This window comes from Eumetopias jubatus, unplaced genomic scaffold (assembly GCF_037043125.1).
Source record: "Eumetopias jubatus isolate StellerSeaLion01/CBP00866 unplaced genomic scaffold, mEumJub1_p1.0 scaffold_4, whole genome shotgun sequence".
In the NCBI taxonomy this organism is placed as follows: Eukaryota; Metazoa; Chordata; class Mammalia; order Carnivora; family Otariidae; genus Eumetopias; species Eumetopias jubatus.
The window spans coordinates 98,243,564-98,253,375 of NW_028274810.1; the positions used below are offsets into that span (position 1 = coordinate 98,243,564).

General features: G+C 56.8%; 1 protein-coding gene across 2 annotated transcripts; it reads right to left on the reverse strand.

Moving 5' to 3' along the window:
• Positions 1–231: 231 nt before the first annotated feature.
• On the reverse strand, positions 232–9,375 carry MIIP (migration and invasion inhibitory protein). Of its 2 annotated transcripts, none has more exons than XM_028108459.2 (10): positions 7,198–9,375; positions 6,083–6,270; positions 5,495–5,830; positions 4,997–5,081; positions 2,720–2,828; positions 2,587–2,639; positions 1,971–2,100; positions 1,691–1,787; positions 624–758; positions 232–359 (listed from the first exon to the last, which is right to left on the reverse strand). In XM_028108459.2, exons 2-10 carry the CDS (start codon positions 6,203–6,205, stop codon positions 321–323), a joined length of 1,107 nt encoding a protein of 368 aa, XP_027964260.1. In that variant the 5' UTR covers positions 6,206–6,270; positions 7,198–9,375; the 3' UTR covers positions 232–320. The 2 variants fall into 2 exon arrangements, with proteins under 2 accessions (XP_027964260.1, XP_087878735.1); XM_088022609.1 differs by having other exon boundaries at positions 6,083–6,310; positions 7,198–7,379.
• Positions 9,376–9,812: the final 437 nt, after the last annotated feature.

Genomic DNA, 9,812 nt, shown 5'->3' on the forward strand with positions numbered 1-9,812 from the left:
ACTGAGGGCATCAGCAGGGCAGACCCAGCACACAAGGCGATCCGGAGCTGCACAGAGTACTGAGCTTTATTTACGGACATGTCATAGAATCTTCTTACCCCCTGCCCCCCAACCCTGGAGTCCCCACCTCTGTCCCCGGGAAGGAGAAAAGCCTGGGGCCATCCACCTGCCCACCTAGGAGGGTGGGGCCTAAGTCCACCTCCCTTGTCGTGGGTGCCTTAACAGGGGAGACGGGTTACAGGTGATGGCAGGGGCTCTGCCTTCCTCCAAGTGGCCAGTCCTCAGGGCTTCCGCCAGGGGGCACACGGCTGGGGTTCCAACTAGATTGGGGTGCAGGGTGGGACCCTTGTTGGCAGGGCCTGGATGGTGAATGGGGAGGTGTCAGAGGGGGCCACTTGAAAGGTCATCCCCAGTTCCCACCTCATCCCCTTCTGGATCAGAGAGTCAGGGTCACCTTCCTGGGTGGGGTGGGGAGCTGGCAGGGAGCAGAAGAGCCTGGAAGGGTGCCGAGGGCCGGGGGGCCGGGGGGCCGGGGCCCTGCACTCCCTGCCCCGATCTGCCCCCCACCCATCCCCAGGCCTGCTCCAAGGCATCTGTCCCTCCTGGGGCATCCTGGACCATACCAGGTGAGAAGGACTGGCAGCTAACAGCTTCCGGTGCTGGGCCTCAGAGGAGACATAGGACCAGAGGTCCAGGCTCTTGGGTGCTGAGCTTTTCTCGGACTTCGGAGGGAGAATGTCCCAGCCCAGCAGGCAGTGCTGTGGAGAGCGAGGGGTTAAGGCGCCTGGCCTATGGCAGGGCTCCCTTCTGATGGGGCGCACCCCAGGGAGGGGGCTGTGCCTCTCCCCTTGGACTGCCAGCATCCCCTAGCTGGGGCTGTGTCCCCCCAAACAGTCATGATGTCCCCTGGAGACAGGCTCCCCCAGGGCAGGGCCCGTGTCCACCCAGCGGGTTACCCCAGGCCTTCCTTTCCCTGCTGACCCAGGCCCTGGGCCCCTGGCCTGAGGCAGAAGGAGGGAAGCCTGTGGATACCGACAGAGCGCTTCCTGCGTGCCGGACTCTGCCCCACGCCCCCGACAGGTACTGATCACTGAAGTGCCCCACTCACCCCACCAGGCTGAGGGCTGTTTGCTGTACCCATTTTACAGATGAGCACACCAACTTTCCTCAGCATCCCTTCTCCTCCCCCATAATCCCAGCTCCCCCAGCCCCCACAGGCTCCCCCCTACCCGGGAGACATAAAGAACGTTTCCATGGGAGACACTAGGAAACATAAGGACCTGGGTTCAAAGCCCTGCTCTTCCACCTGCTGACCTGAGACCAGTGACCTCCCTCGGCCTCCGTCTCCTTATCTGTACAGTGGGATGGCAACAGGACCCACAGTCTTGGCTGCTGTGAGGGCTCCATGAGGTAATCCTCCTAAGGACTCCGCACACAGCACCCAAGAGCTCAACCAATGAGACGCACGTGCACGACGCCGGCAGGCGGGCAGACACTAACCCTGGAAGCGCGGGGTGGGCGAGGAACGGGACGAGCACAGGGCCAGGTGACGGGAGCGGCCCAGCCCGAACTCCACAGACCTGAGCGCTCGCCCTCCTTGCGCCCAGCCTCGCTGTGTGGCCTTGCCCCAGTCTCTGGCCCTCTCTGGGCCTCAGGATCCAACTCCACCCAGCCCCACACGGCTGCTCACCCGGGGCAGGGCCAGCGTGTCGGAGGCGTCGAAGCTCTTCCGCCGGTGGATGCGGTACTGGTGCGGGGGGTCCAGGACGGACAGCGGGATGCTCACCCTGCGGGGGCGGGGGGGGGGCGGGTAGTGGACAGAGGAGGCTCGGCGGCGCGCGCCTCCTGGCGGCTAGGGGGCCCACCCTGCCCTCCCGCAGGACTGGCAGGCCTCAGGCTCGGCTCCTCGCCTCAGTCGCTGCCGCCCCTCCGGGCTGCCCCGAGGGGTCCTACCTGCTCGGGCCACTCACCTGACCTGCGCTGTCTGCACCCGAGTCTCGGGACGCTTCTGGTCCCGAGGTGTCCGGCACAGGCGGCAAGGGGCGCCAGGATCGGAAGGCACCAGAAACAGGCGCCGGTTGACGCGGTAACAGTACAGGCCTGCGGGGCCGGGAGAAGCAGCAGCTCCTCTCAGCTGCACCCCCAGATCCCTGATCCCCCTGCTGCCCCCACCGCACGGGTCCGCCAACCCCACCTCCCCCACGGCCACACGCACAGGTGTACACACACAGAACACGAACCCGACGTGACGTACACACGTGTGTGCATCATCTGCTGTGGATGGGAACCCAAAGCAAAGGCTCGGGTGCTCGTGCGACTGAGCCAGCGCCCCCACGCCCCTCCACGAGCACAGAGCAGCAGAAGTGGGGGTGCACAGGAAAGGGGGCGGCTGGGGAGGGGGGAGGGGGGTGCCACAGGCTTGGCCTCAGCTCCCCGCCACTCCCCAGCCCCCACCCAAGGCTTGCCCCACCCTGTCTGGACCCTAGGCTCCCCCTCCCTGAGTCTCCACCACCCCAGCTGCCTCCCTAGGCCCCCGAGACCTCGCTCGGCGAGGCTATGGGGCACCTGCCAAGAATTTCCACTCACATTCATGGTCTTCCTCCACACCACTGCTCTCCCACGGGCCTAGGAACTGGGGTCTGTGAGGGGACAGGGGTGAGCAGGCTGGGCAACGGGGTCCCTGAGCCGCTCTGCCCACCCGTTGGCCACCCCTGCTCACTCAGGGTCACTGTTGATACACTCCTCCTTGTTGGCTTCCCGGAAATCCTGTAGCTCCGAAAAGAAGGCCTCGGGCTTGCTGGTGATGGGTGAGCTGTTGTCCAGAGACCCTGGAGTGGGCGAAGCACCAGCAGCTGCTGTGTGGCCGCCGGCTGAGCCTTAGGGGGCACTCAGCACAGCACTCCAGTCTACCTGCTTTGCCCCCACTCTGCCTCGTACAGACCTGGAGGGCACGCGTCACTCGCTGTGACTGCTGGTCCTGTCTCCGTGTGTGTCTACCCTCACGCACAGCCTGTCGTCCGTGCAAAAAACATTAAAACAAAAAATACTTACAGAGCCCCTCCTAGGGGCCGCAGTTTGATGTGCCAGGGAAAGAGGAGGGAACTAGACAAAGCCCTGCCTTCATGAGCCTTACAAATATGGTGGCAAGGCGGTGGGGGGCCTGGGAGGCTCAGTCGGTGAAGCGTCTGCCTTCGGCTCAGGTCATGATCCCGGGGTCCTGGGATCGAGCCCCGCGTCGGGCTCCCTGCTCAGCGGGGAGTCTGCTTCTCCCTCTCCCTCTGCCCCTCCCCCTGCTTTTCCTCTCTTGCTCATGCTCTCTCTCAAATAAATAAAATCTTACAATAAAATAAAATAAAATAAAATAAAAGAGAAAAATTTCATCAGGGTAGAAAATAACACGTTGCAGCTCTACCACTGAGCAGATGGGAGACTTCGTGAAGTGCCTCAGGGCCAGCAGCTCAGCCTTCTCATCTGTCCACGGGGACAGGGGACGACAGCAGCACCGGCCCTAACAGATCATCGTGAAGGGCAGAGGACATTAAGAGGAGTAAAGCCAAGGGAAGCTCACAGAACACCTGTAACAGGTGCTCCCTAAAACCTATGCTCCTCACCCTTCCCAGTGTTCACAGACTGATGGGACTGAACGAGGAGGCAGGAGAGACTCGCAGGAAGCAAATCCTCCGGGAGCCCAGAGGGGATGAGGCAGAGCACACAAATGCAGGGACAGGCCTGAGATGGGGGCGCTCGTTCCCCCTCGGGAAGGAGAGCGAGCACAGGGACAGGGCGGGCAGGAGGCAGGCGCCTCCACTTTCCAGAAACGGGAAGCAAGGCAGTGAGCTGACAGGCCGGGAAATGCTGGGGACAGGGCCTGTGTCCCCACCACCACTGGGTCTCAGCAACCCCTGGAGCACCTGCCTCTAGGAAGTAATTCAACCTCTCTGTGCCTCAGTTTCCCCCTTTATGAAACGGGGAGCCAAACGGCAGCAACCTCTTATGGCTGCTCACTCACTCATTCGACAAGTGTTGTGGGAGGGCCTACTATGCGTCACACACCTCTAAGCTCAGGCTCGGGAGATAGAGCAAGAAAATGGCTATGGCCCTGCTTGAATGAAGCTTACATTCTACTGGAGAACTCAGCTAAGAAACAAGGAAACAGGACGATTCTTGAGAACGAATGATACGAAGAACATACAAATGACTGATGCCACAGGCAGGGACGTGGGGGGCAGGGGCCCTATGACATTATGCTCACAGAAGGCCTAGCCCCTGAGCTGGGCCCTCAATGATAAAAAGCACCCAGAGGGTGTGAACCTGAGGAAGTGCATTCCAGGCAGCACGGACAGCAAGGGCGAAGGCCCTGAGGCTGCCATGAGCGTGGCACGGTCAAGGACCAGCAAGGAGGCCCATGAGGCTGGAGCAAAGAGCCAGAGGCTGGTAGTGAGACGTCACGTCACAGAGCTACCTGGGGCCAGGTCTTACCTCGTAAGTCTAGATAAGGATTTTGTATTTTATTCTAAGTGCTAAGTACTCTGATTCCCAGGTTTAAAAAATCCATTCTGGCTGCCAATCAAAAATGGATAGTAATGGGGTGGACGAAGCCAGAGGGAGACCAGCCAGGCCACTGAGGTTGCTGAGGGTGGGGGGTGAGGAGGGTAGGCAGTACAATGTAAAGAGACGATATGCACACGCAGTTTTGCAGGGGCCTGGCACCAATACATGCTAAAGAATATGGCGGCTCTGGAGCGCCTGGGTGGCTCAGTCAGTTGGGCGTCTGTGTTCGGCTCAGGTCATGATCCCAGGGTCCTGGGATGGAGCCCCATGTCCGGCTCCCTGCTCAGTGGAGAATCTGTTTCTCCTCCCTCTTCCCCTCCCTCCCCTCGAGCTCGCTCGCTCTCTCTAATGGAAAAAAAAAAAAAAAAAGAAGAATATGGCAGCTCTGACTCATTCATTCAGCACCGGTAGGGCTCAGGCAGGCATGCGCGGAGGCGGGCCATACCTGCAATCCAATCGTAGCCCAAGTATGGCCGGAGGTGCCCGCTCCTGTCCGGCAATGCAGACTCCTCACTGAGGGTCACTCTTGACTGAGGAGGGGGACAGAGAGGGGCAAGGGCTAGGCATGCAGGCCCAGCCCGGAGGAGGCCCCACCTTGCGGGAAGGAAAGGGGCCATGTCTTAACTTATACCCTGACATGAGCCCCAGGACTCCGCCGGGAGCTTGGGAGTTGGAAGAGTTTGGCCCCCGATCCCCCTCTATGTGTAACTTTGAACAAGCGTGGCCTCTGAGCCTTGGTTTTCCCATCTGTATAATGGGCTCATCACCTTCTTCCCAAAATGCCGAGAAACTAACAACCACCACTTTTTTAAGCACTTCAGCTGAGCTGGGCATGACTCAAGGTATCTCCAGGAAGCCTCCCACCCTGAAGGGAGCCTGCCGATGAGTGCATTTGTGAGACAGGGAGACTGAAGTTCAAGGAAGTTCTATTCTCCCATGTTACCTTGGACAGCCACTTTTGTTGATCCAGGGTGGAGCTCTGGGCCTGGACCTCCTGAGGCCCTGGACTGTCCAGCTCTGCTGAAAGCGCTGGGTCATTTGGGTCTGAGATGGCCAGCAAGGGTGCCGAGTAGGGCCTCAGTGAGCCCAGGGACGCCTGGTGTCGGTACTTGGCAGAAGGGAGAGAGATCACTCCAGAGCTGGTCCCACCAGGCCCGGACATATCACAGGGATCGCCCTGGTGCGCAGGGTGTAGGCCGGAGGCTCTGGGGGCCATTAACAATGTCTCCTGGGACGATGGTGTCCGGGAGTCGTGGCTGCTGCTGGAGTCCAGGGCTGACTGGAAGAGAGAGGCCAGGTCACCCAGGGAGTGGCCCAGCTCCCCACCCAGCTGGCCTGCACCAGGCACAAAGGCCTGGTTCCTCAATCCTCAGCCCTGCTCCGGCCTCTGCAATGTCCCAGGCCAGTCAGTCCCTTCTTTGCTGGGCCTCAGTTTTCTCCAAACTGGGCATGTTGCCCAGGAGGCCTGGGACCTGCCTGGTTAGGGAGCCCCTTCACACCCCCCTTGCAAGTTCTCAAGGTGGGTGCTCACCTTTGAGGCTGCTTTGGCCACCGACCGCCGAACGGCATCCTGCCCGACCCGCAGCTGCCTCAGGAGTGCCGAGTTGAGCTGCCGGAGATGCACCAAGTCCTTGGTCTCCACCATCCCAGGCATATGGCGCGGCTTCCTCCTGGGCTGCGGTGTACCCTCGGGCTGGGTTCCAGTCCCAGCTCTTCTACCTAAAGCGAAGACAGCATGACACCAGCCAAGGAGGCCGCCCTGTGGAGCCAGAGGCCTGGGTTTGAATCCCCACTCTACTACTCCCTAAGTGTGCGGTCTCAAGCAAGTTATTTAATCGCTCTGTGCCTCAGTTTCCTCATCTGCCAAAGAGAAATGATAACAGACCTCCTCAAATTACTGTAGGGAATAAACGAGGCAATGCATGTTAAGCCTTAGTATGGCGCCTGGTACACAGTGAGCACTCAACAAATGTCTATTATTAAACTGGCCAGAGTGTGTTTACTTACCTGCCCAAAAGGGAACAATCCCCCTTTAACAATCTTAACTATGAAAGTAGTTTAATTTGTAGAAAACAATTAGAGCAAGTCTACAAATGTAAAGTATTATAAATTGTGAATCCAGCACAGACCAGGCTTCTGAAGGGAGGCTTCCCTCTGTCCTGTCCACCCTTCCATCTTCCCTTTCTTTTTACAAATCAGGAAACCAAAGTTCAGAGGAGTTAACCAACTTGCCCCACGTTCCACCGCTAGTAAGTGACAAAGCCAGGATTTTAAGCCGGAATCTGGCTCCAGGACCTCTTGCAGCAGAGAGGTGCCTGGGACGCCTTCTCCTTCCTCCTCCTCTCTCGGTCTTTTGCCCCCAGGGACCCAGGCTCAAAGACACACAGATGCCTCCAGAAAGGATTTCTGCAGCCTGGGGAAGGGGCTTCCTAATCGCCTCTGGGATCCAGGCCCAGGCTCCACCCAGAAACTCAGTCTCCATCACTGTGCACCGGGCGGGTTTTAACGCCGGGTCAGGCCAGACCCTCCTCTCAGAATGGCGGCCCGGCCCCCCGCCCGCCTCACCCACACTGGTCACCTGTGGACCGCCCACACCAGGGGCCGAGTCCTTCCTCCCCACGCCAGCCCCGCCGCTCCCGCACTCACCGCCTGGAAGCCTGAAAGCCTGGAAGCCTGGAAGCCCGGAAGCCCGCCGCCCCAGGGAGGCTCTCGCAGCCCGGAGTTCCGCCCGGCCGCCCTTTGCTTCGCCGGCTGTGGGCGGGGCCCGACGCGGCCGCCCTGATTGGTCAGATTGCGGACGGAGCCGGCCGCTCCTGCGAACGTTACTCCGCGTTCAGAAGCGGCAGTTTCAACATTGGGGCGGGCCTAACAGCGGGACTCAGGAGCTGATTGGTCAACTTCCGAGACCGCGTACTGGTCGCCGATTACAGGAATGGGGGCGTGCCCCCGCAGGGCGAGCTCCGATTGGTCAGGACGGGGCCGCGGGCCACGCCGGGTTAGGCGGCGGCAGTTTCAGTCTGGACCTAAAGTTGCTCCTCAGCAGCGGAATTCAGCTGTGGGAGGCCGGGCGGGAGTGGGGGAGTCGGCGGCTGGAGACTCATTCTTTAATACTTTCTTTCCTGTATCATGTCGTGCCTACTTTGTACCAAGAAGCACAGTGCTAGGCACTGGGAGGCAGAGAAGGAAGAGGGGTCCCTGCCTGAAGGAGAGGCCGTGGGTTAAGCACGAACACAGATACCTGTAATCCAATTTGTATGCGGAGCATGCCAGCTCCATTTTACAGAGAAAAACCAAAAACGAGGTTGTACAAGATGAAGTGACTTGACCAGAACATTTTAAAACCAATCAGTGTAATTCAGCAAATTAACAGGAAGAAAAGAAAGGAGAGGAGTGAAGGAGGATGGAAGGAAGGGAAAAAAGGAGAGAGAAAGGGAGAGCAAGAGGGCTCATTTTGGGGTGCTGGACACGCGCTAAAATTGGATTGTGGTGGAGGCTGCACAACTTTGTAAACTTGCTAAAATGATTTAATTGTACACTTAGAATGAGTGAATTTTATGGTGTGTAAATTACACCTCAATAAAGCTGTGTGGGTTTTTTTTTTTTATAAGTTCATACCAACTATACAAGCCAGTCATTTTACTCCTAGGCATTTATCCAAGGGGGGAAAATTGTCCATACAGAGATTTGCATATGAATGTTCATGGCAGTTGTGGACAAACATAGGTCAACAGATAAATGGATAAACAAATCGTGGTATGGCCATACAATGGATACTACTCCGCAATAAAAAAGAATAAACTATTGATATGCACAATATGGATACATCTCAAGATAATTATGTTGCACGGAAAAGAAAGAGTATGTACTGTATCTTCCATTTGTATAAAACTTTAGAAAATGTAAACAGATCTGTAGTGATAGATCAGTGGTTGCTAGGAAACGGGGTGGAAGAAGGCATGATAACGGGGCATGAGGGAACCTTGGGGGTGATGCCTATGTCCACTGTCTTGGTTGTGGTGATGGTCTCATGGTGCATACATATGTCTAAACCTAACGTACACTTTAAACATGCAGTTTATTGTATATAAATTATATCTCAATAAGGGACGCCTGCCTGGCTGGCTCAGTCAGTAGAGCATGTGACTCTTGATCTCGCGGTTATGAGTTCAAGTCCTGTATTGGTCATAGAGCTTACTTTAAAATAAATGAACAATTGGGCGCCTGGGTGGCTCAGTTGGTTAAGCGACTGCCTTCGGCTCAGGTCATGATCCTGGAGTCCTGGGATCGAGTCCCGCATCGGGCTCCCTGCTCAGTGGGGAGTCTGCTTCTCCCTCTGACCCTCTTCCCATTTGTGCTATCTCTCACTCTCTCTCTCTCAAATAAATAAATAAAATCTTAAAAAAATAAATAAAATAAAATAAACAAATAAATAAAATCTCGATAAAGCTGTTTAAAAATGTGAATTGGTGGGGCGCCTGGGTGGCTCAGTCGTTAAGCATCTGCCTTCGGCTCAGGTCATGATCCTCAGGGTCCTGGGATCGAGTCCCACATCGGGCTCCCTGCTCTGCGGGAAGCCTGCTTCTCCCTCTCCCACTCCCCCTCCTTGTGTTCCCTCTCTCGCTGTCTCTCTGTCAAAAAGTAAATAAAACCTTGGGCACCTGGGTGGCTCAGTTGGTTAAGCGACTGCCTTCAGCTCAGGTCATGATCCTGGAGTCCCGGGATCGAGTCCCGCATCGGGCTCCCTGCTCAGCGGGGAGTCTGCTTCTCCCTCTGACCCTCCCCTCTCTCATGCTCTCTCTCATTCTCTCTCTCAAATAAATAAATAAAATCTTTAAAAAAAATTAAAAAAAATAAATAAAATCTTAAAAAATAAATAAATAAATAAAAATAAAAATGTGAATTGGTTAAACGTCTGCCTTTGGTCATGATCCCAAAGTCCTGGGATCAAGCCCCACATCGGGCTCCCCGCTCCTCGGGGAGCCTCCTTCTTCCTCTCCCTCTGCCCGCCGTTCCCCCAGCTTGTGCTTGCTCACGCGCGCTGTGTCAAATCAATCAATCAATCAATCAATCTTTTTAAAAAAATGATGTGAAGCGTGTAAAAGAAACAAATAAGAACTTGGCCTCATTGGGCACAGTGTGTTTGCCCTAGCTGGAATGGACAGCTGTCACTCCCGTGCCCCCACCCCCTCTCAGGAGTGGCCCTGAGGACAAAGACGAAGGCCAATCCTCCCAGTGGACACAGCTGTACACTGCACACTTGG

Excerpts from the sequence above, each read along its gene's own strand:
- MIIP (XM_028108459.2), bottom strand. The coding sequence starts at position 6,205 with ATGCCTGGGATGGTGGAGACCAAGGACTTGGTGCATCTCCGGCAGCTC. Across the intron at positions 5,831-6,082 it reads TGGCCAAAGCAGCCTCAAAG|TCAGCCCTGGACTCCAGCAG; the intron begins GTGAGCACCCAC and ends TCTCTCTTCCAG. Across the intron at positions 1,788-1,970 it reads GTGCAGACAGCGCAGGTCAG|GGTGAGCATCCCGCTGTCCG; the intron begins GTGAGTGGCCCG and ends CCGCCCCCGCAG.